At 53.8% G+C, this 25,558-nt stretch overlaps 2 protein-coding genes and 2 non-coding genes across 9 annotated transcripts in view; all 4 read right to left on the reverse strand.

The window, feature by feature from the left end:
* The window catches only part of LOC143820913 (uncharacterized), a 32,633-nt gene extending 28,377 nt beyond the window's left edge, over positions 1–4,256 (reverse strand). The window contains exon 1 of one of the 3 annotated variants that reach the window (XM_077304291.1): positions 4,202–4,256. In XM_077304291.1, coding sequence (XP_077160406.1) covers positions 4,202–4,241 — 40 coding nt within the window. In that variant the 5' untranslated portion in view covers positions 4,242–4,256. Of the gene's footprint in view, positions 1–1,614; positions 2,174–2,260; positions 2,391–4,201 lie in introns of those variants that run through there. The other 2 variants (XM_077304294.1, XM_077304293.1) reach the window with 2 other exon arrangements.
* A 2,360-nt stretch (positions 4,257–6,616) lies between these two features.
* On the reverse strand, positions 6,617–25,526 carry TBRG4 (transforming growth factor beta regulator 4). 4 transcript variants are annotated; one of them, XM_077304343.1, is made up of 11 exons: positions 25,377–25,526; positions 23,187–23,677; positions 21,612–21,929; positions 19,767–19,938; positions 18,662–18,819; positions 16,978–17,088; positions 16,677–16,821; positions 13,219–13,464; positions 11,341–11,452; positions 10,199–10,313; positions 6,617–6,849 (listed from the first exon to the last, which is right to left on the reverse strand). In XM_077304343.1, exons 2-11 carry the CDS (start codon positions 23,598–23,600, stop codon positions 6,748–6,750), a joined length of 1,893 nt encoding a protein of 630 aa, XP_077160458.1. In that variant the 5' UTR covers positions 23,601–23,677; positions 25,377–25,526; the 3' UTR covers positions 6,617–6,747. The 4 variants fall into 4 exon arrangements, 3 of the variants coding, with proteins under 3 accessions (XP_077160458.1, XP_077160460.1, XP_077160459.1); XM_077304345.1 differs by having other exon boundaries at positions 23,187–23,607; positions 25,377–25,441; XM_077304344.1 differs by lacking the exon at positions 25,377–25,526 and adding an exon at positions 25,077–25,234.
* LOC143821193 (small nucleolar RNA SNORA5) lies at positions 14,856–14,992 on the reverse strand. Its single transcript, XR_013225731.1, has one exon. It is a non-coding gene; the product is annotated as a small nucleolar RNA SNORA5 (small nucleolar RNA).
* Positions 21,079–21,213, reverse strand: LOC143821192 (small nucleolar RNA SNORA5). The gene has a single exon (XR_013225730.1). It is a non-coding gene; the product is annotated as a small nucleolar RNA SNORA5 (small nucleolar RNA).
* Positions 25,527–25,558: the final 32 nt, after the last annotated feature.

Raw genomic sequence — 25,558 nt, forward strand, 5'->3', positions numbered from 1 at the left:
TGCACATAAATATTGTGCAGGAAATAGGCATGTGCCTTGTACAGAGACAGACCTCCGGACCATGGCACTTGCTCCTGCCTGCTTCAATTGGCTGTGGCTCACCAGGGATGGGTTTGAGAACTTTTTGCTGGAGACGCCAGGGACTGAACCCCGGGGCACCTTCAGTGGGCCAAGCAGGGGCACCTTCAGTGGGCCACAGAGCTGCACCCCTCCCCTCCCCTCCTCCCCTTTCCCCACCTAGACGGGTTGCAGTCCAAAGGGGCTTAAGCTCATGTTGATCTGTGCCAAGCGATTAAGGCTGTGCAGGGTGGCATGGACGATGGGGGGTCATTCTGGCTAAATTCGGAAAAGAGGAATCTGCCATAGGACGGCTGCCTTAGGCACTGTGACTCGGAGGTCAAGTTCCCCTGGGTAAAATACACAGCTAGTGCCTGGCTGTCAGCTTCTCATTCCTTTCTGTGGGGGCCCCTTATTTCGGGACCTTCAGGTAGCCATGGTATCCCGCAGCCATGAAAGGGGACATTCTTGGGAGCAAGTGCCATCCGATCCCATCCCGTCGGTCCTTCCGTGCTCATTCAGACTTCCGGCATGTGGGCACCGGGGTGTGGCATGGCTCGTAAACAGGTTGTAACCACCATCCCTGCTCATTTATTAATATGCTTATCTATTCATAGGGGGGCTGGGAGGCAAAGCCGGGGGTGCGTGAGGGAAAGAGGACCCTACCGCTAATTTTTTTGTGGGGCAGAAATAGGATGTCAATGAGAGGGGGCAAGAGAAGTTCAGTAATGCTGAGAAACCCCTTTTGGAATCCCTCAAGATGAAACAGCAAAAAAAAAAAAAAAAGGGGGGGGGGAGGTTTGCCAGCCCTCCCAGAACAATTTCCCGCCTCGTCCCTCTAACTAAAATGCCTTCCCCTATAACTATCCCTCCAGGCTGGGTGTTTGTGCTTTTGGCCCGCCTGCAGATACAAAGGTCCTTTTACTGGTTTCGAACAATGGGCAGGCCGAGAGCAGGCCCAGCGGGGAGGGCCAGCAGCTGAGCCCCCCCCCCCCAGAAAAGCCCCAAAGGCAGCCCATCCCCTGTAAAGCCTCCAGGGCTAGGAGCAGTGCCCTGCTGTGTGGGGCAGCAGAAGCCCTCCCCCTCCCCCCAGAATCAGCGGGGGCTGGGTCCCACACCGTGGTTGAAGGGGACCGCCGTCCCCAGGGGAATTCCCGCAGAGGGGGCCTGTGCTGCCGTCTCTCTGCCCGCCTCGCCAGGGCAGGGGGCCTGTCCCGGAGCCCCGATGTGCAATGCTTGAGCACCGGCCTCCTGCTTTCAGCTCAGGTTGCCAGGACCCCCCCCCCAGTGAGGGGGCCTAGAGTAGCCCCCTCACTGGGGGGGGGGGTCCCAGAAGGGGTGTGTGTGATCTCTGTAGTCCGGAGCCGAGCTGCAATTCCAGGGGCTCCCGGGACCCGCCCGGAGGCTGGCATCCTTCCTCCGGCTGACCTTGGGCAAGCCCCCCCCCGCGGCCCCCTAGGCATGCCTCCCCCCCTCCCGTCCCTCGGGGCCCCGGCGCCCCTGGAAGCCCTCCTGGGGAGGGGAGGGGAGGGGGTGGGGCTGGCGGGAGCGGCTCACCTGTCTCGGGCGCCTTGGCCTCGCGGGCTGCCTCCCCGGGCATGGCGGGCGGGCGGGCGGGCGGGGGTGTGCCTGCGGGCCGGCCGGCTTCAGGCGGGCGCTGCTGCTGGGGCGGCTGCTGCTGCTGCTGCTGCTGCTGGGGTTGCTGGGGCTGCGGCTGGCCGAGCGGGGGCGGTCCCGGGGCGGGGGGCTGGGGCTGGGGCGGGCGGCGGGCTGCTCCGCGCTCGCATCCCCGAGATGATGTCAGCCGCCGCCGGGCGCCGCGAAGCAGCAGAGCCGGCCGGGAGGGGGGAGGGGGTGCCAGGCACTGCAGCAACGGGGCGGGGGGGGAGGAGGGGGAGGAGGAGGAGGGCAGTTGCATCAGCTGCAGCCGCTGCAGCCGGAGGATCGGGCCCCGGCCGGGGGCACGCGGTGCACAAAGCGGAGGCGGCGCGGCCTCGGTCGCAGGGGGGCCGGGAACGGAGACCCTCCGCACGCGCACGCACACCGGCCGCTTTAGGCTCACGACACCCCTGCGAGGTAGGCTGGGCGGAGAGAGTGGCTGGCCCGCGCCTCTGCGGGGACGGAGTCAGGCTTCTCCCGCCACCCCGGCTCTCCACCGAGTTGCGCTTCGAGGGGACGGGAGGAAAGCGTCCAGGACTCACACCGTTGGCGCTTTCAGGCGTCCTTCTGCCCCTCAGTCCCAGGGCTTCCGTGCTGTGCGGCTAAAGGGGGGGCCTTCCACGGAGGTCGGTCGCGATGGGCAGCCATGTTCGTTGGTCTGTAGCAGGAGAAGAGAGTCAGCAGCACCTTAAAGGCTGACAAGAGTCGTGGCCAGAGAGGCGCCTAGGGTGGGCGCCTGAAAGCTCCTCCCAGCCGCACACTTGGATGGCCTTTAAGGTGCTCCTGGGCGCCTGCTTTTTCCTACCCTTCGGGTTGGTTTTGCTTGTCCTCGCGGGAGGTGACTTCGGGTCCTTTGTTGGAAACCAGACTTCCCTGCCAATCTGGGGATCATTCCTTCCCCCTCCAGGGGTAGTCAACCTGTGGTCCTCCAGATGTCCATGGACTACAATTCCCATGAGCGTTTGCTGGCAGGAACTCATGGGAATTGTAGTCCATGGACATCTGGAGGACCACAGCTTGACTACCCCTGCTCTAGGCTACATCCCAAACAGGGGCCTGCAACTGAGATCCGATGAGATGTAGGACTTCAGGATGGTAGAAAAGGCCTCTTCCAAAGCCCAACTCTATCCAGAACCAGCTCTCTGGACAACAGCTAGAGTCAAGCCCAGTAGCACCTTAAGGACCGACAAGATTCTCATTAGATACGTTTTCGAGAGACAAAGCTCCCTGTTTCTGAAAGCTTATGCTCCCCAACTCTTGGCTTCTAAGGTGCCACTGGATTGGAATCTTGCAGACCAACATGGCTGCCCACAGCAGAAATACTGAAAGGTGCACAGGGCTGCAGATAATAGGTTGACTTTAGAAGCATGCAATCAGCATTCTCTGCATGTCATTTTGGTGAGCCCAACAGATCCCCCTGCAAAAAAATCTCTCTTCAGAGTTCTCTCTGAGATTGTTACCCTTGGACGTGGCAAGAAAGGGCTACCCCAATCCAGACGTGGGTCGCGCTGCTAGGACCAGCCTCTTGGTTTCTGGGCCTTCACCTTGACAAGAAGGCCGAGCCTGAACCCACAGTGAGGCCGAAAGGGAGCCCCGAGGAACACAGCGGGCACTGCCTGGGCACAGAATGGAGCTGCAGAAGGAAACACTGCAGAACGGGCACACCCGGCCCCCTGGGCAGTGGGGGGAGGCAGCGTGCGGGCCTCAGCCCGTCCTCCTCAGCTGCACGCCAGCCCGAGATTCATGCCAATTCCAGCATCCCCTCCTTCAAGCCTCTAACTTTGCCTTGTTCAAAGAATGTAATCCCAGCGCTTCCCAACCACCGGGCCATCTGTTACCATGAAGGCCCCTCAGTGGCGTGGTTGTATTTTCTCAAAATGGCGTCTTCAGAGAGCCCAGCCACCCTGTGCCTGCTGTTTCCCGCTCTGAGCAAAGAGGAATGAAAAAGGGTTTAATTTTATTAAAACTTCTACCCTTATGTGGGCAGGTTGACCCACCCCCACCTAAAGGGGCCAATTGTGGGCCTGCAGGGGGTGGGACGGGGAGGGGCCCCAGCCATCTAAGCTTGCAGGGGGAGCGAGGGGGCGTGGCAAAGAGGCGTGGCCATTCAGATGAGCTGGGGAGGAGCTTTCCAAAGGCCTTCTGTTTGCACCGGAACAGGGCTTTGTGTGTGCTGGCCCCCCTCCTCTCCACAGAGGCCCATGTGAAACCTTTGCCCTAGTCCTTCAGGAGAGCAAAAGCTTTCCTCTCGAGACAAGGTTTAGTAGAGAATACAATGGATTAGGGCCCCCCAAGGTGGTGCCCAAGGGTGCCAGGAAGCCTGCCAACACCTTTCTGGGTACCTACCAGGTGTTTTCAGAACGTTGGTGCAGCAGGTGGGCCTCTTACCAGTAGGGCTTCTGACAATCTGACCTGCTATTGCTGATTAAAATTAACATTGTTTCAACTACAGCTGCCACTATACTGCTGGCTTCTTTTCACTCACCCACTTTCTCAGGATAATCTCCCTTCTCCTCTGTGTACATGGCTCCGCCTCCTGCAGCAGCTCTTTTGTGGCTGGCTCCACCTCCTATTGCAGCCATTTTGTGGCTGCACCCATCACCCTGAGTCAGAATTCCAGCTTGGCAGGACAAAGACCCCAAATCAGAAGACAGGCAACCCGCAACCCCCACTCCATGGCAACGTACCAGGTCTTTTGCAGACAGCCGTAATCATTATCCATTATAATGTGTATGGGAGGGGGTGCAGGGGCAATATTCCATTGGTTCCTCCTGTTGTCAGTCCCCAGCCTGCTTCCATAGAAACCAATGTCCCCTCCTCCTGTTCAGTCTCCATGGTGACAGGGAGCAAAAACTGGGCTTCCAGCTGGCCGGTTACATCAAAGCAATCTGGGAACCTTATAAAAATATGTATGAATCTCTGCCATGTTCTGGGGCTGAAGCAGAGCAGCAGGGTCAGAAGGGAGTTCTGCAAACACTGAATTGCACCACAAGCCAGGTTTAATTCACCCAGCACTTCTGCTGCCCGGCACAAACCTCACTTCTTCAGAATCCTGGTGTCTTGCTGGTCCAAGGTGCTGCCGGTACCAGCCCCTTCCACTGCTGAACCACTCTATGAACATTTTTTTCCTGATCCCTAGTTGGTACCATTCTACATGTAGTTTAAAGCTGTTACTGCAGGTAACCTTCGGGGAGGGCAGTATATAAATATAATAAATAAATAACCTTTTCTCTTCTCCCCGGTGAAGTTCCAGCCCATGAAACTTCCTGTGCCCCTTCCCACTCAATCTAAGCAAGCTCTGTTATTTTTTGCATCAGTTACACTTAACTGACTGGTGAGTGTTATCCAGCTTGTTTGCATAAATGTTTGTGGTGTGCCCTTCTGTGTATAGCTTATTGTAAGTAGGATCCTATTTCTGTGAGTTCTGGACTGCTTAATGCGTCATGGGAAGGCTTACGCTGGGTGCCGGGTCTTTCCGGGGTCCCAGTCTGCTAATACCCTAGTGCGTCAGTTTTTTAATGTCCTGTTTGTTGATTTTACCGACCCACTCCAAGTCATCTGCCTCAAGTCTCTGTGGCAAAAGCATGCTATAAAGTAGGGTTGACCGCTTTGGCCATGGAAGCGCCCAACCCTACTATACAGAATGTAAATCATTAAAATAAAAATTAGCAACAAAATTTGAGATCTCCCAGAATTACAAGTGAACTCGAGAGGACAGCAATCGGTCCCCTCCTGGAGAAGACGGCTGCTTTGGAGGACTCTGACAGCCTGCTCTCTCTTCCAAACCCTCCAGACTGCACTACAAAATCTCCACGTATTTCCCAGCCTGGAGCTGACAACCCTAATTCGACACTCTCGGGGTGTTTTCTTTTGCCCTAGCCAGCAGCCTGCTTCGATTAAAGCCAGCACAAATTCCTGGCAGTGTTATAGAGGGGCCATCATTCTGTCTGAGTTCTGCACCTTGGCAAAGCTGCTGTTGAAATAAGCAGGGCTAGAGGAGAGAGCTGTCCCAGGGATGTCAGCACTGATCCAGCAGGGTCCTCGGTGAGCGAACATGGATGTTCCCAGCTGTGACTGGACTGCTGCTGCTTCCGCTTTTCCTCCCAGCTCTTGCAAATGAGGTCACTACCTAGTTACCCGTTAACTGAATCTGATGCGGAGGCCCAGCCTGGGTCTCTTGCCGTCTTGCATTCACTTTCTCCCTGAAAGCTGCCTCCAGTGTGTGGAGGTGCACATGTCCAAAGACTCGCCTCCTCTCATTAAGCTGTGAAGCGCACCAGTTTTTAGTGTGCCTGTTTTGACAACCACCCTGCGAGGGAGAACACAGTTACCATCCCAATGGGAGACGGACTGAGGAAGGGAAAGGGAACCTGCCCGGAGCCAAGCCATCAGGTCAATGGCAGAGGGATGTTCCGGAAACAAAAGCCACTTGCCTTTTACGGAGACCAACTCACCCGAGCAGAGGCTAGAGGGCCCTTGCACAGCAGTGCTGGTTCAATGACTCACTATGGATTTAGGCAGCTCGTGAGGGGGAGGGGACGACGGGAGGGGCCAGGGCTTGGCTCTCCTGGCCCTTTCTGGTATGTCCAGGTTAATGCCGATTGCCACTTTGGGGTCAGGAAGGGATTCCCCACCAGGTCAGATTGGCTGAGGAATCCTGGAGATTTCTGCCTTCTTCTGGGTGTACATTCTGGTCTGATCAAGCAGGGCTTTTCTTATCAGAGGAAGGCCCTGGCCTTTCTGCCCTGTTGGTGGGCTGTCCAGAGGAACCAGCTGGCCACTCGGAGAGACAGGATGCTGGACTGGATAGACCCTCACTGGTCTAATCTCGCAGGGCTCCACTTATTCAGGAGCAAGTCTCTTTGTGGGAACAGGCTTCTGGAAAGGGGGGCGGGGTATGAACTGTACAACAGACCATTTATTCAAATGCACATTCACGCACACGGGTGAAGAAGGTCCACAGTGCTCCTCAGCCCGTTCCCAGCAAGCGTGCAGGGAGGCAGGCCGGTGTTCCCTTCGAAGCATGGTTCTCTACTTGGCCATATCCTCGGCCACTGCCTTGTTCATCCTGTCCCTGAGAAAGGCGGCCTTCTGCCACTCCGACTTCAAATCAAACCATTCGTAATAGGAAACCTACGAGAAAGGAAAGGAAAGGCGAGGGGAGGGGAGAAAAACTAGGTCAGGCCTCCACGAGGAAGATGAGTCAGAGCCATGTCGGCTTGTTCCCGGGGAGAGGTCGGAGTGCCAGCGCAAATCAGCCAGATCTGAAGGCACGGTGGACTCCTTCCTGTGACAGTGGAAAATCACAGGCAAGAGCCCCTGTCCACGGCTCACGTGAACAAACAGAGCCGCCTTCTTCTGGATCAGACCTTCGGTCCCTCAAAATCGTCTGCTCAGACTGGCAGCCGCTCTCCAGGGCCCCAGGCAGATAAAATTCTTCCCCTCCACCTCCTGCCTGGTCCTTTTCGCAGGAGATGCTGCTGGGGCTTCTGCAGAGGTGAGAGATGTTCTGCCACTGAGCCACGGCCCCTCCCCAACATAAAAGCTGCCTCCTGCTGAAGCAGAGCTTTGATCCATCGAGGTTAGTACATTTTCTACTCTGGCTGGCAGCGGCCCTCCAGTGCTGGGGACTGAACCTCAGACTTTCAGCAGGCAAGGCCCAGCCCCCACCTTAAGCGAACAAGGAAGACGAGAGCCCCTCACACAGCATCAACCACCCGATATGCCCAGGAGAGAGTACAGAACAGAAAATGGCACCTTCCAGAACCATCCCTCCCCCGCACCCCTCAGTGCCGCTGTTAAATATACACAAAATGTATACATCTTCTGTTTTTAATGTATTTTTTGATTCCATGCTTTATCCAAGGAGCTCAGGGTGCTTTTGTGGTTCTCCTTGCCCTACTTTTGCATAACAACAACCCTGTGAGGTAGGGCTAGGTTGAAAAAGAGCAGCAGTCACAGGATGTGCCAGGGATCTTCGGAGTGGAGTGGGAATTTGATCCTGGGTCTCTCAAATCTTTGTATGATGCCCTTAAGCACCCCAACTGCACCTGCGCTCAGCTCTTGTGGACAACAGAAAAGGTTTCCTACATGGAAAAGGCCTTGTCTGGTCTCAGCCTGAAAACCCTGTGGCCTGACACCCCTTTCGGCCTCTGAGCTAGCCAGTGATCAGCAGTGCCGGTCAGGAGGGGTTGGGGTGGGAGCGAATCGCAGCGGGTCCAGATGGCTGCCTGGTGATAATCTCCGTCCCCTTCCACCCGGCTGCATTCCAATGCCCTTTGCTCTCCCTTGTGCAAACAGGCGACTGGCCAGCACCTTCACGAATAGAAGCCTGACCCAACATCGTGCGTTCGGAGGCTTGGCAGGCGTGGGAAGCCCATACAGCTATTGCCAACAGCTGAACTCCAGCCTGGGACAATGGAGACGGGCGTCTGGGCCTGGAAGATCAACAGCCTGTGGCCCAGAAGGTGTCCAATGCCTGCCCCCCTTGGGATCTGAAGAGGCCACCCTTCCTGCCAGGCAAGGAGAGAGACTGCCCCCACAGCTCTGTTGCCCCCGAAGGCAAGGGCTGCGGCCGCTACAGCTTGAGGCAGAGGTTCCCCACCTTTTGAGCCTGTGGGCACAGCCGCAAAACAGCTGCCCAAAGAGGCTGGCTGTGAAATGTCCGTCACAATCACACGGTGAAGATCTTTGTGTTGTAATGGCAGCTGCTGCTAAAGCGACATGGCCAAAAATCTGCCCGGCCAATCAGATTTCCAATTGCCAGCCAGATGCCTTGCTGGACCACGGCCTCGCCTAGTCCGGCTCCCTTTCCCAAACCATTCGATGGGCATCATAAGAGGTGCTGGTGGGCATGACGGGGAGCCCCGGCTGAAGGGACGAATCGCAGAGCTCTCTGCTGCTCACTCAAGCACTCCTGCTGCCTGGGGAGATTCCTCCCAGCAGGGCTTCCTCGCCGCTTATGCCTACAGCAAGGAACCCCTCCTTGGGAGGAGGAGAACTAAACTGCGCTGCTCTGGAAGGCAGCCGTGGTCTGCAGTGGAATCATTCGGTTTGAGCCAGGAGCACCACAAGACTGACTTTTGAAAGTTCACCACCCCCAGTCTTGTGGGTCTCTACAGTGCTTCTGGGTTCGAATCTAAAAAAAACGCCAGCTTTCCTGCTGTTGTGTGAAAACACAATCTGTTTATGTATCTGAAGAAGGGAGCGTTGACCTTCCAAAGTTTAGACCCTGGAAACCCGGTTGGCTTTTAAGGTGCTACCAGGAAGAGGCCTCCCAGTGGCTACAAGACGTGGCAACTAAAAGGGAACTTCCACATCCATAGACCCTGGACCTCTGAATCCCGGAGCCAGGCTGCAACATCAGGGGCCGGCCTCAGCCCCAGTATCCCACTGTTGGCCTTCCAGTTCATACCAGTTCACACCTCCCTCCCATCTGGCTACAAAAGGCAGACAGAGAGGGAAGCCCAAAGGGAGCCCCTGGCATGGCTTCACGGGAGTCTTCTGAGGTCTCAGGCCTCCTCCCCAGCCCCAAATAAAGAGACTAACTGTGTCTTTGCTGTCTCTCTCCCACACACAAATTCCCGCCTGCCCCCCTCGCTGCTGGAGAACCAAGCAGGGTGCTGAGGCCGTGCAGAGCTATAATTACTTCTGAGAGCTAAATAATGGATGACCCTGTTCAAACATAGCCCCTCCCTCCAATCCTCGGGCAGGCAGCCTGACGCCCAGCAGAACAGCCAAGGGCTTCCGGGAGCCCCCCCCCCCCCAGACTGAAGGCAGGTGGCTCCCATCATGAACTGGAAGAAGTACTGGAAGAGCCCTGATGGATAAGATCTGTGAGGGTCCATCTAGTCTCACGCAAGCCCACCCAGTTCCGCAAGAGGTCCAACAGCAGGGCCTAGATGTTGCCTCCTGGCTCTAGGATTGAGAGTCCCCTTTACTCTCTCTGTCTCGTGACCTCTGACAGACCTCCACGAAACCTGGCATGGAGATGCCTGAAGATTTGCAGGCTGGATACTGGGAGGGTGGAGTTTAATGGAGAAAAGGAGCTCAGAGTGGCACAGTCTGTGGGCAGGAAACAGACTGGCTGTGCTTCAGGGATGGAAGCCAGTGGTCACTGCAAATGGTGATGGACCAACCTGATCCAACCTGGCTTCTCTTATATGTTTATCGATAAACACCTGAAGCCTGAGGCAGGGATGCTCTGTCTTCTTGGTGCTTGGGGGACCACAGCGGGAGGCCTTCTGGGGTTCTGGTGCCACAGATGGGCCTCCTGATGGGGCCTGGGTTTTGGCCACTGTGGGACACGGAGGGCTGGCCTGCAGCTGGCCTGATCCAACATGGCGCCTCTCCTTGTTCCTGGAATGTCAGGCTACAGAGATGATGGTCCCGAGAGCCATCAGCTGTACCTGTGCACTCTTCATCACAGGACCACGGGGGGCACACACACACACACACATCACAGCAGCGCACAGCTACTTACCTCAACAAGCAAGAACCCCGCCACTTGCAGATGCCGCCGGGCCATGGCAAACCGCCCCAGCAGGTCTTTGCTCCGGTTGCTGAAGTTTGGGAATTCCCATCTCAAGAAGGCAAGCCTGTAGCAGGAGACCAGGAAAAGAGGAAGCAGCAGTCAACAGGGCTGTGTTGCTTCCCGCATCCTCTGAGCATACCAGAGACCGAATACCCATGCTTGACAGGCAGAAGATCAGTTCCAGAACACACAGAGGGCCCCAGGAGCCAGACGTCTCCTGCCAGAGACTTCTCTTGGGCCCCTTCAGGTCAGCAAAGAGAGGAGGAGCAGCACTCTGCCCCTCCCTCAACAACAGCCACAGGGAGAACTTAGCTCTGAGATCTGAGGAATCTTGAGCGCCCTGCAGCCAGAGTCCAGGAGCACGTTCAAGACCAACAAAATTGATGGCGGGGGAGGAGCTTTCGTGAGTCACAGCTCACTGGACACACTGCTCACAAAAGCCCCTCGCCTGCCTCAAACGTTAAGTCTATAAGGTGCCCCTGGAGTCTGGCTCTCTTTCCCAGAGACTAACTTATAGTCAAGGAAAATAAACCCCCTGTGCCCTTACCAATGCTAAAAGACTTATAACAATGAAAAAAAGAAATGCCCATCTTCTGTAATCCCTTGGATTGATGACCTTACTAATAGTAATAGTAATAGATAATGATGATGATAATGAGAATTGGGTTTTATACCCCGCTATTCACTGCCCGAAGGTGTCTCAAAGCAGCTTCCCTTCCTCTCCCCACAAAAGACACCCTGTGAGGGAGGTGAGGCTGAGAGAGCTCTGACAGGACTGCTCAGTCAGAACAGCTCTAAGAGAACTGGGATTCTCTCAAAGTCACCCATCTGGCTGCATGTGGAAGAGTGAGGAATCAAACCAAGCTCACCAGATTAGAGGCCACTGCTCTACTACACCAAATCCACATTCGAATATGTGGCTTACACATGTCATCTGGTCAGGGACATAGTTTTAGGTCTCCGGAAAATTTTTACAGAGGCTGGTCAGTAATTTGCCACCACTGATGTTACATGTTTTGGTTCTTTCCGTTTGGGGATTTGAGTCATAGGTTTTTAATGTAGTGCTTAGCCCAGTGTCTAGCCTGACTCACCTCCTGGCCCCTGGCGGAAGGGGTGTGGATCCTGTGGACTGGAGCAGGTGGGGTGTGTCAAAGTCTGCTACAGGCAGGGCCTGGTTGTCTCCGTTCAGCACCATCTCGGCATCTGTGGAGGACAGGCGAGGCCAAAACAGAGGCTCCTCGGTTTGTATTTCTCTGGAAGGGGACAAGGTCCCGTAGACAAACTATTCCAATACCATGAGAGAAGTTCACAAAACTAGGCGTGGAGTGGGTGGAGAGAGTGGAACTTTTTCTCCCTCTCCCCAAAGACTAGAACTGGAGGGCATCCAAGGAAACGGGTGGCCCAGAGGCTCAGGGCAGACAAAAGGCTTTACACAGAAAAGTGATCGAAAGGGGGAATTTGCTGCCAGAGGAAGTCATGATGGCCACTTTATTTATTTGCAGATTTTCAGTATAAATACAATGGACTAATACAATATAGTCAGTTAATACTAAAACATTTTCATAGAATCATAGAATCATAGAGTTGGAAGGGGCCATACAGGCCATCTAGTCCAACCCCCTGCTCAACGCAGGATTAGCCCTAAGCACATCTATCATTATAAAAAAAAGCGCATCTATCATTATTGCATCTGCACTAGTAATAATAAGTAGCCAACTAGATGTTGAAGATTGGAGGGACCGGAGGACAGAGAAAGGCAGAAGAGGGCAGAAGGGAGGCCCGAGATTTGGATATAGTGTTTATTGTCCAGCTGGCCTCAACCATAGGTCTGGTGGAAGAGCTCTGTCTTGCAGGCCCTGCAGAAAAGGGATTTGTCAGAATCATGAAGGACATCTATCAATGTCTACTAATTGTGGGGGCTGAGGGGAACCTCCATATTCAGAGGCACTAAACCTCTGAATTCCAGAGCTAGGTGGCAACATCAGGGGAAGGCCTTGGCTTTTAAGCCAGTCCTCTACAGTGGCTCTCATAAAAACATAATCAGAGCTTTGCTGGATCAGTCCAATGATTCATCTGGTCTAGCATTCCATCTCACATAGGGACCAACCACTTCCTCCAGAGGTCATAGAGGACCAGGTCTAACCCTGAGAAGAGCCTCAGAAGAGCCCTGCTGGGTCAGACCAGTGAGGGTCCATCTAGTCCAGCCGCCTGTCTCACTCAGGGGCCAGCCAGTCCCTCTGCAGGGCCAGCCACAGGGCAGGGAGGCCGAGGCCTTCCCCTGAGAAGACCCTCAGAAGAGCCCTGCTGGGTCAGACCAGGGAGGGTCCCTCCAGTCCAGCCTCCCGTCTCACTCGGGGGCCAGCCAGTTCCTCTGCAGGGCCAGCCACAGGGCAGAGAGGCCGAGGCCTTCCCCTGAGAAGACCCTCAGAAGAGCCCTGCTGGGTCAGTCCAGGGAGGGCCCCTCCAGTCCAGCCTCCCGTCTCACCCAGGGGCCAGCCAGTTCCTCTGCAGGGCCAGCCACAGGGCAGAGAGGCTGAGGCCTTCCCCTGAGAAGACCCTCGGAAGAGCCCTGCTGGGTCAAGCTAGGAGGGTCCATCTAGTCTAGCCTCCTGTCTCACCCAGGGGCCAGCCAGTTCCTCTAGACTAGAGGTCCAACAGCAGGGCATAGAGGTCGAGTCTCTGGGATTCTGGGTGTAGCAGCCACTGATCTCTCCTCCATGACTCCATCTATTCTACATTCCTAATACTATTATTAAATTGCATTTTTATACTGCCCTTCCGAGAGTGACTCAAGGCAGGGATCATCTTAGACAGCACCTGCCAGTAAGTTTCTCAGTCAGGGTTGGGTGCCCTGCCATTTGAGGGGCTAACTGGGCAAACAGTTGTCTTAGTTCCACGCTAGGTGCAGGGCTCCACAGAGCTGCCTCAGCAGCTGCTTCCCCAACCACCCTTTGCCAGGCCAGGCTTACCAAGCTGCCAGCCGAAGACAGTGTCCACCTCAAAGCGCACCTTGTCCTCCTCGCCAACAACGGTCTTCAGCGTCTCCCTCAGGCTGCTCTGCAGTGGAGTCGGCTTCCTGTCTCCTTGCAGCTCCTGGAGGCCCAGAGCTTCCTGCGGCAGGAAGGGCCCATCATAGCCGGCACATTCCAGGCGGGCGGAGGAATTGATGTGGATCAGTTTTAAGCGGTAGTTGTGCCCTTTGGGGGACTGATTACCTGGGTGGGAGAGAAAGGGGGAGGGAGCAGGATAAAGCTCCAGGGCTGGCAGAAAGTCCAAAGGGCAGAATGCTAGCACAGGCCCATCCCCCAAGGAGGGTCTCCTGGACAAGAGTTCAGGGTTTTTGCTGTGGCCCCTTCATTCTCAGGCCCAGCTGGAGCAACACTTAAGGACACAAGTCTCCAATTAGCACACCATTTGGATTTTGTTTTAAAAACTTTCACCGTGCTAAATTTCAACAGACTTATCTTTCTATCCTGCTGCAGTTTACAACATAAATAAAGGAGCAGCTACAAAACACATAAAAGACGACAGTCTGGTGTCTTATTTCCAACTGCCAAGAAATAGAAACTAAATTAGGCAAATTCAGCCCTAAATACAATCGTTTCAGCTGCCTCCTGAAGACCAAACTGGGGGGCGGGGGAGGACATGTCCCCCCCTGGGGAGGCTGTCCCCCTACAACTGGTTTCCAAACAAGACCCATAACAGAAACTAAACAGGACTGCAAGCAATAAAAACCCAAGACCAAGAGCGGCATCAGCCCGGGCAGCCATCACAAGAGTCACAGGCCGAAGACTGACTCGGGGATCTTCAATTGAGTCTCGTCTGGGGACAAGTGTCAGCAGTGCAGCCATAGGTCACTGGCACACCCCCAACCAGAGAGGCCACTGCCCACATCTCCCAAGAGCAGCTCTTCCAGAGGACAGAAGCTTCACTGCTAAACCCTGTTGATCTGAGGGAGGCGAAGGGACCTCTCCAAAGGAAAGCAGCCACTCAGAGAACCCAAGATTGCCAACAGGTCTTTAGCAAGAATCCTGCAGAAACTTAAAAGCTAACAAAATTTGTGGCAGGGGAGGAGCGTTTGTGAGGCTCACTCTTGCCCAGCCGGGGCAGCTCCAGTGCTTGCCTGGAGCTCCCAAATGCAGCCTTTGCGGGGGCGGAGCCTATTGATACCCCCAGTACATCTAAAGAAGAAGGTTAGCTTTGACTGTGCAGGCTTAAATCAGAAGCAATCCCATAACTTGATTTTTTTTTTAAGTTTGAATTATTATATTTGTGGCTGTATCTATCACAGGGATAATTGCCCAAATAACACGAACTTTTGCAGCAGACAAACTTGCTCAGCAGTGCCCTGGCAAAAGACATCTATTCATCATTCTTGACCATATGAAACAATTAATCTTGAGTAGCAGAGCACTTCCCACAGAACGAGAGAACAGTGGAAAATTTCCTACCATGCATCTCTGGCAGGTGGAACTGCTCTGGCTCCCTGCCACTGAGAAAAAGACAAGTCTGCCTTGCCTGAAGGACACTGTGGAGGTCGGGCCTGAAATAGCCGCAGCAGGGCGCAGGAGAGGACCCACTTGGACCTGGCCCACTGGGACTCTGCCCTTGCCTGGAGCGTGTCTCTAGCCCCAAGTCCAGCATCATGGAACAGAGGCCCGTGAAAACTGCCCAGTCTTGGTGGCAGCCACAGGGCTGGTCCTCACCGCCAAAGAGGCAAACACCGAATTTGACAAGGCTGCATTTGGGAGCTCTGGGAAAGCGGTGTGGCATGGAACAGCCATGGCTGGGCTGCAGCGATCCTCCACGCAGGATCTCGGTGAAGCAAGGAAAGCCAGCTCTTTCTAAGAGCCAGGACACCCAGTGTGGAGGAAGTCCTGGACTCAGAATGGGGAGACCCAAGTCCCAGTATCTGCCAGCCACACAGGATGACCCTGGGCTAAATGCTCCCTTCCAGCTTGGAGCTTAGAGCAGGGGTGGCCAGACTGTGGCTCTCCAAATGGCCATGGCCTACAATCACCAGCTGGGAGGGGCTCATGGGACATCTTAAGAGTCACAGTTTCGTCACCCCTAGGCTAGAGCATTGGACTGGGGTCTGGGAAGCCCAGACCAACACTGCATCGTATCTGGCTTACATCTACATATTAATGCCTTACTCTGAGATTCAGCCACCCTGTTTTACCCTCCGTCATTTCCCCCCTCTGGAAACAGGTCAGATGCTTGCAAAAATCATGGGGACTGACTCCGCAGTGAACAGGTTGGGGGGAGGGGCACCAGAGCTGCTTAAGCAGGTCTCAATTTGTAGGACGGCTGTGACCTTCAGTTTGCCTACAGCTTCTCTAATAACTCACGGCATGGAGCACACCTCCCTGTGGCCATGGCACTGACTGAGCCTGCTCAAGAACAGAGAGAGAAGTCACGGGTTCCCAGCGTATCCCACCTTTCCTGCCACATGACATCAGGTGGAAGGAAGGTCTCTGATGTGCCCAGGAACTACAGGTCAAATTGGGCTTTCCAGACTCCCTGTCGGAAACAAGCCCTTGCAAAAACAGAGTTTCCTTTCTGCTGCTGCCCTCTAGCGGCAGATCTTGATTCCAGTGGTCTGTTGGAAGACAAGCTAACAGGGGGTCCTCTACATCAGGGGTAGTCAACCTGTGGTCCTCCAGATGCTCATGGACTACAATTCCCATGAGCCCCTGCCAGCAAATGCTGGCAGGGGCGCATGGGGATTGTAGTTCATGAACATCTGGAGGACCACAGGTTGACTACCCCTGCTCTACACGGTGCTCTGAAACAGTTTCCTTGGAACTTTTTAGAAAGGGGATTGGTGGGGCCTCCGCCCAGCAGTGTTCCTGACTGGCCACTGGAGAGCTAATGGGATGTGCAGCAGCTGCCACAGCAACACAAGGACAACTGAAGGGAAGCTGAGCATTTAAAAGAAAATATTTGAAATAGAACGTTCACTTTAAACAGCATTTTGTTAAGCAGAGCTTCAGCCTCAAAGGCTGAACAGTAATTGTGACAGTTAAATATGAATTAACTACCTGACATTTTGCGATTGTCTCCAACTCCTGTGGCAAGCCATTTTGTGGTTCTGAACACCACCTTGTGTCAGAATTTCAATGGTGCCCACAGGCTTAAAGGATCGGAGGGCCCTGAGTTAACAGCACTAGGGTTTTGCACTTTGATCTTTGATCAAGGAAAATTCAGATGGGTCTGAAGAAGCAGGACAAAGTTTGAGTCCAGGGGCACCTTGAAGACCACCAAATTTTAATTCTGGGCAGAAACTTCTGAGTGCATGCACATTTGCAGAATTAAACTCTGTTGGTCAAACTTTGTTCTACTGGTCAAGCAAGTTCCTCACCCACACCCGAGGAAAACACTCCCTCTGCCCCTCCCCAGCCCTTAGTGCATCACCTGCTGATACCTAAGAAATGAGTGCGAAACTCTGGAGCTAGCACTTTCCGCAGGTAGGGGGCCTTCACCTGCTGAAGCACACACAGTGACCATACCAGGTCCTCGAGCAGGTACGGGTCCAAGGAGTCCAGGCGGTCAGCCAAACGCTCATGGATCTGAGGAAGGGGACAGCAAGACAACTATTACAGCCAGATTCCAACAGTGGGCAGCATTACCCTGCGCAAGAGTGGTAAGCCGCTCTGATGCGTAGGACCACAACACTCAGTGCAGCCACAGCGCCCCCTGCAGCCTGGGAGAGGGAAGGGGATTACCATGCCAAAGAAGGCCTCAGCACAACTGGGCTGGAAGTTCAGGCGAGCAAATGCAAGGACCACATTGCTAAGAGCGATGGCGTCGAATGTGCTGGCATTGTCCACTGTGTACTGAGGAGAAAGGAAGAGGTGTCTCAGCAATTCACAAAGCCAATAAAGGGGTTGCAGGGAGCCTTCCACTCCAGCCTTGTTCCCTCCACACTGGCTTCCAGTTTGCTTCTGAGTGCAAGAAATGTGCTTGCGTGAACCTGGACAGCCCTGACGCACCTTCAGGGCTGCCTTCACAGATGAACTTACTCAAACACTCTGGTCACAAGGACATACGGAGCGGCCTGCTGGATCAGACCAACAGCAATCTAGTCCAGGTTCCCTCCGGGGTCTGGAGGGAAATCTAGTGCCTCTGAATGTGGAGGTTCCCCTCGGTTGCCACGGCCAATAGCCATTGATAGACCTAATCTACACGACTCTAGCTAGCCCTGTTTTAAAACTGTTTATTCCTATAGCAGTGATTTCATCTTTTAATCACTCTCTGTGTAGTATTTCCTTTTGTCCATTCTGAACCCACTGCCCATCAGCTCCATTGGATGTCCTAGTCTTTTTGAGAAAGGGATAAAAATATTTATTTATTTATTCGATTTATTTCCCGCCACTCCCTAACAGGCTCGTGGCGGGTAACAACAATAGTCTTAAAAACCACATTAAAAGACTCACAACATGGCGGAAAAAGACAACCAACTCCCATCCCATTGCCAAGGCGATGGAAAAAATGGAGCAGGAGCGATGTACACCTCAGATCCGGGGGGGGGGGGGGGGCAATAGATCTACCTCGCCGACCCCAGCCTCAACCATAGACCTGGCGGAAGAGCTCTGTCTTGCTGGCCCTGCGGAACGTTGCCAAATCCCGAAGGGCCCGCAGCTCACCCGGGAGCTCGTTCCACCAGGTAGGGCCCAGGACAGAGAAGGCTCCCACTGCCTCGTCCTCTCGGTTGCCCTCCTCTCTACTTATGCCAGCTCAGTAAAGTCCTCGGAGGCCCTGCTTTAGTTGTCTCAGCATCTGAGGCTAAAAGGGAACAAGCATTTTGCTTGATCATGGCCTCAAAATGCTGGGATTCCCTTCCCCAGGGGAATTTTATGTTTGCTCTCAGAATCTTCCACCAGCGGGTGAAGATTTTCTGGTTTTGTTTGGCACACCCCACATTATATATCAGTTTCATTATGATTATAGAACATCCCTCTTTCCCCCTACAAGCTCTTATTTCTCCCTCTAATCCATACGCCATCAATTCATTTCTCCCCACATTACGCGAAGTCTATAAGAGGTATCCAATTAGTCACAATACAGATATCGTCCTTCTCTAATTAAGGCAGTAAGCCGACTCTGCCCATTCCATCATTCTTATCAGCCATTATTTTGCTGTGGGTAACATCTCAGAACCATAGAGTTGGAAGGGACCTCCAGGGTCAACCAGTCCAGCCCCCTGCAAATGTCTCCCTTTCTGAGCACGTAAGAGTGCTAATGGCAGCACTTCTCCACTGGCACAAGGAGCCTTCTGGACACTTTCTCCTGCCAGGGGACCCTGCTGCCATGAGTGGGACAGACCAGTGGGATGTTACTCTTCTTGGCAGAGATCGAAGCTGCATCACTGAGCTCAGAGAGTCACTTCCATGGCCCCTCCGTACTCACCTGCGCAAAGGCTTCGAAGAGAGGCAAGTTGAGCCATTTCAGGAAGGCGAAGGACTTGAGGCAGCGCACCACATCCCAATATGCCATCTCGGCCGTGCGGGGATGCAGCTCCGCCGCTACCTTTTGGAACACCTGTGTCTGGTGGAAATTCAGCTTCCCTTAGAGGGCGAGAAGAACCAGCAGTTAGCGATCCCTCCCACACACCTCCTGGTTCTGTACAGCCCTCCCTCATCCGCCCCACCCTCACCTTTTTAATGGCAGCCTGTTATTTATTTAAAACCTTTATTAGCTGCATTTCCTCCTTACAGAGCTCAGGGCAGCTGGTGATACAGATAAAAGACATGACATACGTAAAATACATTTTAAAATTTAATCACCATTTAGGAATGCTGGTAAATTAATCAAATGCGGTCCAAAATACAATGGTCTTTAATTGCCTCCGAAAGAACTGAAAGGGTGGAGGCCAGCACACCTGCCTGGGGAGGTTTCCTTGAAATCAAGGGGCCACCACTGAGAAGGCCACCAAACAAGCTTCTATGATTGATGGGAGGGTCGGGGGGGGGGCCTCTCTCCATGACCTTAATCCCTGGCCAGGAACATACAGGAGAATATGGTCCTTCAGATACCCCGGGGTCCCAAGCCACCTGGGACTTTTGTCAAACCAACACCTTGAATTGGGATTAGGAGTGGCTCAGAAGTCAGCGTAATCGCTGTAGTATTCCGGGTCATGTGCTCCTGATTTTTGGCCACAACCAGCCATCTAGCTGCAGCACTCTGCATTAGCTGCAGCTTCTGAACACTGCATGCCTCTCCTTTGACCCTCAACTTTGTACATCTTCACTGCTCCTACCTAGTTCCTCCATCGCAGATGGCAAATTGACTGGGAAGGCCATGTGCCACTGCTGTACATTCCCCAGCACACCTCTCAATTCCCCAGCATGCCCCTGGTGAGTCAGCAAGCAAGAAAGCACAGCCCAGAGCAGAGTGGGATGAAGCAGCTACTCCTGAAACAGACCTCTGACAGCCCAAGTTCAGGACGAAGGAACCAGCCACAGCGGAGAGCCAAAGATGGCCTGGAGTGGAGGGACCAGCTGGTGCTGCTTACCGAAGGCAAACACCACGTCAAGGAGGGTGTTTGTGCTGAGCGAGACGTGCTTCTGGACCAGGTGGTACGAAATGGCCCGGAGCAGCGGGATGGACCGCCGGTTCTGAAACGCCAACGCCATGGCGATTTTCCGCGTGTCCTCAGGACTGAACCACTCTGCCAACTCCAGGGCCTGTTGGCGAAAGCGCTTGGCGTGAGTCACGAGCAAGCAGGCAGGGAGAACACCAAGAACTGCAGCAGCAGCTTCCAAGACAACAAAGGCTGAAGTTCCATTCTTAGCCTTCCGGCACCAAGCAGAATGCACGGCATCTTTTCATTTGGGCTTTTCTACCTCTGAGAAGACTTTGGACTCTACCGAACATGACCGCTGCAACATGGATTCTGATTATGGCACCGAGCTGCCGGTTCCACATTAAGGTCCTGTAATCCACACATCTTTCTGCAGGAATAGAGTTTATAGGGCACCCCCCCTCCCTGCGGAGAACAGGGGGAAAGATCCCACACATTGGTTGCTTGGCCAACTCTAGCAACACAGCAAATATTTCATGGCATTGACAAGGGTGGGGAGGTCCAGCTAAGCGGAGGCAAGAGGAGAAAAAGGGCACGGAATGGATGGGCCCTTGTCCCTTGGGACCCAACCGCTCATTGCTTGTACCGTGATGTCCCACACTGCCATGTCCTGCACTGCACTCCAAGCTGTGCATGCCTGTGTCACTTCCCCTCCTCCAGCACGAGAGAGAACAATCCCTTAATGCCCAAGGAGATCTAAACAGTGACCTTTGCAATGGCCACAGCTTTTAAAGGACTGGGTGCAAAATCCAAAGGTGATTCTCCCTGTTGCAAAGACAAGAAGCCTCGCGAGGCAGAGAGAGACTCACCGTTAGACCCTGGGTGCTGAACGCAGGCAGGGCAGCTCATCTACCTCTAATCATGAAGAGCTCCTATCTCTTCCTGGTCAAAGAGGGACCAAGGCACGGATGCAGGCGACAAAGGAGAGCCAGTGACCTTGGGAGCTGAGGAAAGGGCTGGCAGCACACCCGATGGCCTGTGTTTCCAGTGCTGGCTTTGTGGGCTTAGCCACTGACTACACCGCCAACCCTTCTCCTGCCAGTGAAACTCCTTTCAGAGACTATCTGCCTCAAACCTTCAGTCCACCAAGTTCAGTACTGCCCACTCAGATTGGCACCAGCTTTCCGGGGTCTCAAGCTGAGGTCTTTCCCATCACCTGCTGCCTGGTCCTTTTGGGATCTTCTGCATGCCAAGCAGAGCCTCTGCCACCTACTTAATGGTCACTTGGCCCTGAGGTTCCTTTGCCTGTCTGCAGCAAAACTATCCCCAGAGCCCACAACGAGCTCCGGGGCCCATGAGCTACAGATATTTACTGTGGCAACTGTTTGGACCAATGCTCCCCACGGAAAAGGCGAGCAATGAACTTGACACAGTTGCAGAATAAACAGCTGGAAAAGAGGATTCTATGGACTCATGGAAGACAGGGAAACCTCCATATGCGGAGGCAGTCACCCTCTGGATCCCACAGCCAGAAGGCAGCATCCGGGGAAGGCCTCGGTCTCCGTGCCCTGTTGTTGACACTCAAGAGGAACTGGTTGGCCGCTGAGTGAGACGGGAGGGCTGGACTGGATAGACTCCTGGTCTGATCCACGAGGGCTCTTCTTATGATCTGTAGTGAGTCTGGGTTGGAGTCATTCATATGCTTCCAGGAGCATTGGTTGAGGTGGGGCTGGAAGGTTCTGGTCCTCCAAATAGAGGGGCCTAAATCCAAGTTCCACCCTAGGAAACCCCCTGTGGATGCTCCCCCTGGCAGCTCCACCGCCCCCCCCCCTCTACCTTTTCCTCCAGACGGTCCATCAGGGTCGGAGAGAAAGCCCCCACTTTGGAGAACAGTGTGACCACGGTCCCGGTGTCATCGATTTCCGTCCAGCGCAGCTCCAGCTGTTTCAGCAGTTCATTCAGTAGCTCGACTGGCTCGCCCCCACGCGTGCTGACAACCAGGTGCTCGGCCAGGGAGACCAGCAGCTTGAAGGGCAGGCGCTTCAGCCGCCAGCGCACCTCCTGCTCCACCGAGCGCACCTTCTTCTGCTCCAGGCCCAGCAGCAAGAGGCTCTTCAGGAGGTTCACCAGGGAAGTGTTCCACACCTGAGAGATCTGGAGGCAACGAGAAGGCGGGTGAGCTCTCGCAGGCAGGTGCGGGAGTTCTCCCACAGGGCCCGATGAATCCATGTGCCACCTCCGCTGCTGTCGGGTCTTCCTCCGCCACACACGAAACGGCCTTATTCTGCCTATCAAGGTCAGCATTTCCCACTCAGCCTGGCAGCGGATCTCCAGGGTCACATGTTAGGGCCCTTTGCATCAGCTTGGTGTTAACAGCCAGCTTGGTGTGGTGGTTAAGAGTGGCGGCCTCTGAACTGGGGAACCGGGATTCCCCACTCTTCGTCCACATACAGCCAGCTGGGTGATCCTGGGCCAGTTAGTTCTCAGCCTCACCCTCCTCATGGGGCGTCTGTTGTGCAGAGAGGAAGGGTAAGCAGTTGTACCCCCCCTTTCAGACTCCTACAGGTAGTCGAAAGCGGGGTACAAAAACCCAGCTCTTCCCCTTCCGTCTATGACTTGATTTTCTAATGACAGTTGCTGGGGATTGAACCTGGGACCTTCAGCATGCCAAGCAGGTGTTCTGCCCATGAGCCACAGGCTGAAACAACGGCAGGGGGTCCCAGAGCTTTCTCCCCAAGTGCCCTCTGAGGTCAGAGTGGATGGAGGGTCAAGGCTGGTCAGAAGCGCACCTCAACCCCATCGCCTCAAGACATGTCAGGTATTTTTGCCCACAAGAACATTCAGTTAAATTGCCGGCCATCGCTTTTTAGACAGCCTGCTTGGTAAGCTAGACTCAGCTGCATGTCTTTTAAGATGCTTGTGGGCCCCCTTGTGGGAGTGGGATCTTAATCTAAAGTACCCAACATTTCCCCCCCTCCCTGATTGTTGTTGCTGGGGTTTATTGTAGTGTTAACGGCCTGGTCTTGAGAAGACCATTTCCACAAACTTTCTGATACATTTTTGGGAGAATACCCAGCAAAAATGTATTTTAATAAACTGCTTTGTCAAGAAGACAAGAGGGGGTTTCTCAAGTATGTCAAGCAAGAATGGCTGAACAATGGACAGTTCTGCTCAGCGTCTTCTGGGTTCCCACGTTCCAGCATGTGCTGCCTATATCCCTTTGAGAGCGCCTTTCTGCAACTCCAAGGGGATTGGACTCTTCTGGCTCCCCTCGCTCCAGAGGGAGCCTGAGCTATTTTGAAGATAAAAGAAGACCGAAAAGCAATGCAGTCCCCTCTGGCCTAACCTTGGGAGCCAGGTGCATTATTACCACACTCCTCTGCTCAGTCTCTCCAGGGCTGTGGAGCCTACCTGTGCATGCACTCTGTGAAGCAGGTCATGGAAGCGCGCGTCATCTAAAATCCTGCTGGGTCCCAGTTTTTGTTCCGCCACCATACGGGAGAGCCTCGTGATGATTCTGGCAGCCTGGTTTGCACTTAGATAGTGACTCTCCCCCACGTACAACAGGTCCTCTGGGGTGGATGCTGAGTCAATGAGAACATCTATCTCCTTGAGGTTCTGAGGTGCTTTATGCTCCTGCACGTGTACCGAACGTTTGTCTGTTATTTCTGTGGAGGCTGGAACTCTCAGTGAGGCTAGAGGAATTTGGGGTGGTGCTCTGGAAATGACCATCTTGCCCCCCACGCCCATCACGTTGGTGTGGATGTAGAAGGGAGACGAGACACCAAAGAGTCGAACGCAACGCTGCATCAGTTTGGCTGCCATTTTGTATCTAGAGGGAGGGATGAAGGTGGGAAAGGGCAGAAACGCTGCAGTGACATCAACTCATCATTGCCAAGGATCTGCACAAGAGAAAACAGGGGGGGGGGGAGAACCATGGTTGCCAGAACTTATGAAACATCATTTCCAAGCCTAGGGAAATAAAACACAGCTCTGGATACTACTGAGACTCATGTTGCAGAGATGGCTTTCTAAATGAGACGGAAAGTGGGAGGTGGGTCAGACCATTAACCCACTCTGTCTACAGCAAATGTCAGTAAAACGGCTTGTGCTGAATTGCAGTGCAGAAGTAGCATCTCAGAGACTAATAAGAGCTTCAGGGAGCATGCTTTCGAGAGTCAAAGCTCTCTTTCTTACACTAGCTGAGCGACTGTGCCAGGATAAAGGTTTTATTAAGGTCATGAACATGCATATTCACACCCCAATTTAGACAGGCAGTTTGGTGCAATTAGTCTCACAACAGTGCAGACAGACCAGGCTTAGGGTAGGATAAAACCTACCTGGTCTGCTTGCCAGGTCCTCCCGAGCCACTGGAGGGTCATGGTGGGAAGTTATTAGTTCCAAGTTAGAAAACTCCCAGAGACTTAAGAGTGAGGTCTCAGGGAGAGGCAGAGGGACCTCAGTGGAATCCAATGCCAGAGTCCACCCTGCAAAACATTATTCTCCCCCCCCCTCACCGGGGAACAGATCTCCATAGACTGGAGATGAGCTGCAAGTACAGGAGATCCCCACCTGGAGGCTAAAAAAGGCATAATGGGACATGCAGTGCTTAACTGTTATTCAAAAGAACAAAATCCACTGGGGAAAGACAACACATTAAGAACTGGTACAATACGAAGAAAAGCTTTATCCAAATAATTTAGACATAATACACAGGTATTAAGAAGCTGTAGGAGTGCCACTGAAAATCCCAAATCCAAAGAAGGAGCCAGTAAATCCTGTGTTTTGCTTGTGAATGCTTCCTTAGTGGATCCCACCGAAAGCTTCATTGCACAAGTGTCTAGAGATCTCTAGGTATCAAATCATTTATTTACGGTCATTTAGACCAAAATTTTAGAAGCATTACTATACGATAGCAGTTTGTAAAAGGGAAGGTAATACATTAAAAGGTTAAAAATGCATCAACAATAAAACTTAAAACTTCTCCACCATAAAAGCCAACATTTAGAAGCATTAACTGCCGTTGACTATTTTACACGGATAAAATGAGCCATAAAAGCAATATTCACATCCTAACGAACTTCTTCATAATTTAATTGCTGAATTACAACTCCTAAACACATAAAAGACTCTTTTATTGTTTAGGCGTGGTCACGCTGCAATTAAACTACGAGGACATCAGAGGTCACCTGACACAGCGGACATTTCCTCCAAGGGAACTGCTCCCTGCCATCTAAAGATTATTTGCAAAATTTGCGAAATATTTTAATTGAATTTGAAAGGTGTCATAATGTTACGTACAACTGTAATTTGCTGTTGCCGTAACCCGCCCTGAGCCTCCCGAATAAGCAACAATTCCGGGAGATCTCCGGGCCCCAGCTGGAGGCTGACAACCGTAACCCCAGAAGAATCAGGCCGGGCCCCGGAGGGGGAGGGAAAGGGGCCGGGAGAAGGCCCAGGTGCCACCAGCCCACGTCTGGCCAACAGGAGGGTTGCGGGCCTGGGGGGGGGGGGCTGGTCTGGCCCCGCCCACCCGGGCCCCCCTCGCGCTCCCTCCCCCTCGCCCCCTCCCGCAGCCGCCCGCCCCCTCCCTCCGCTGACCTCGAGCAGGCGCCCGCGCGTGCACCACCGCCAGCAGAGACCGGGGCCGTCGCGCACCATGGACGTCATTTCCTCCGCGACACCCGGCCAATTCCGTATGCAGGAAATTGAGCGGATGCGGCGCCGTCGCCATTTTTGCTAAGGGCTTCCGACTGGCTGGAGGCGCGTCCAATGACCGCGGA

The sequence above is a fragment of the Paroedura picta genome, chromosome 11 (genome assembly GCF_049243985.1).
Source record: "Paroedura picta isolate Pp20150507F chromosome 11, Ppicta_v3.0, whole genome shotgun sequence".
NCBI lineage: Eukaryota > Metazoa > Chordata > Lepidosauria > Squamata > Gekkonidae > Paroedura > Paroedura picta.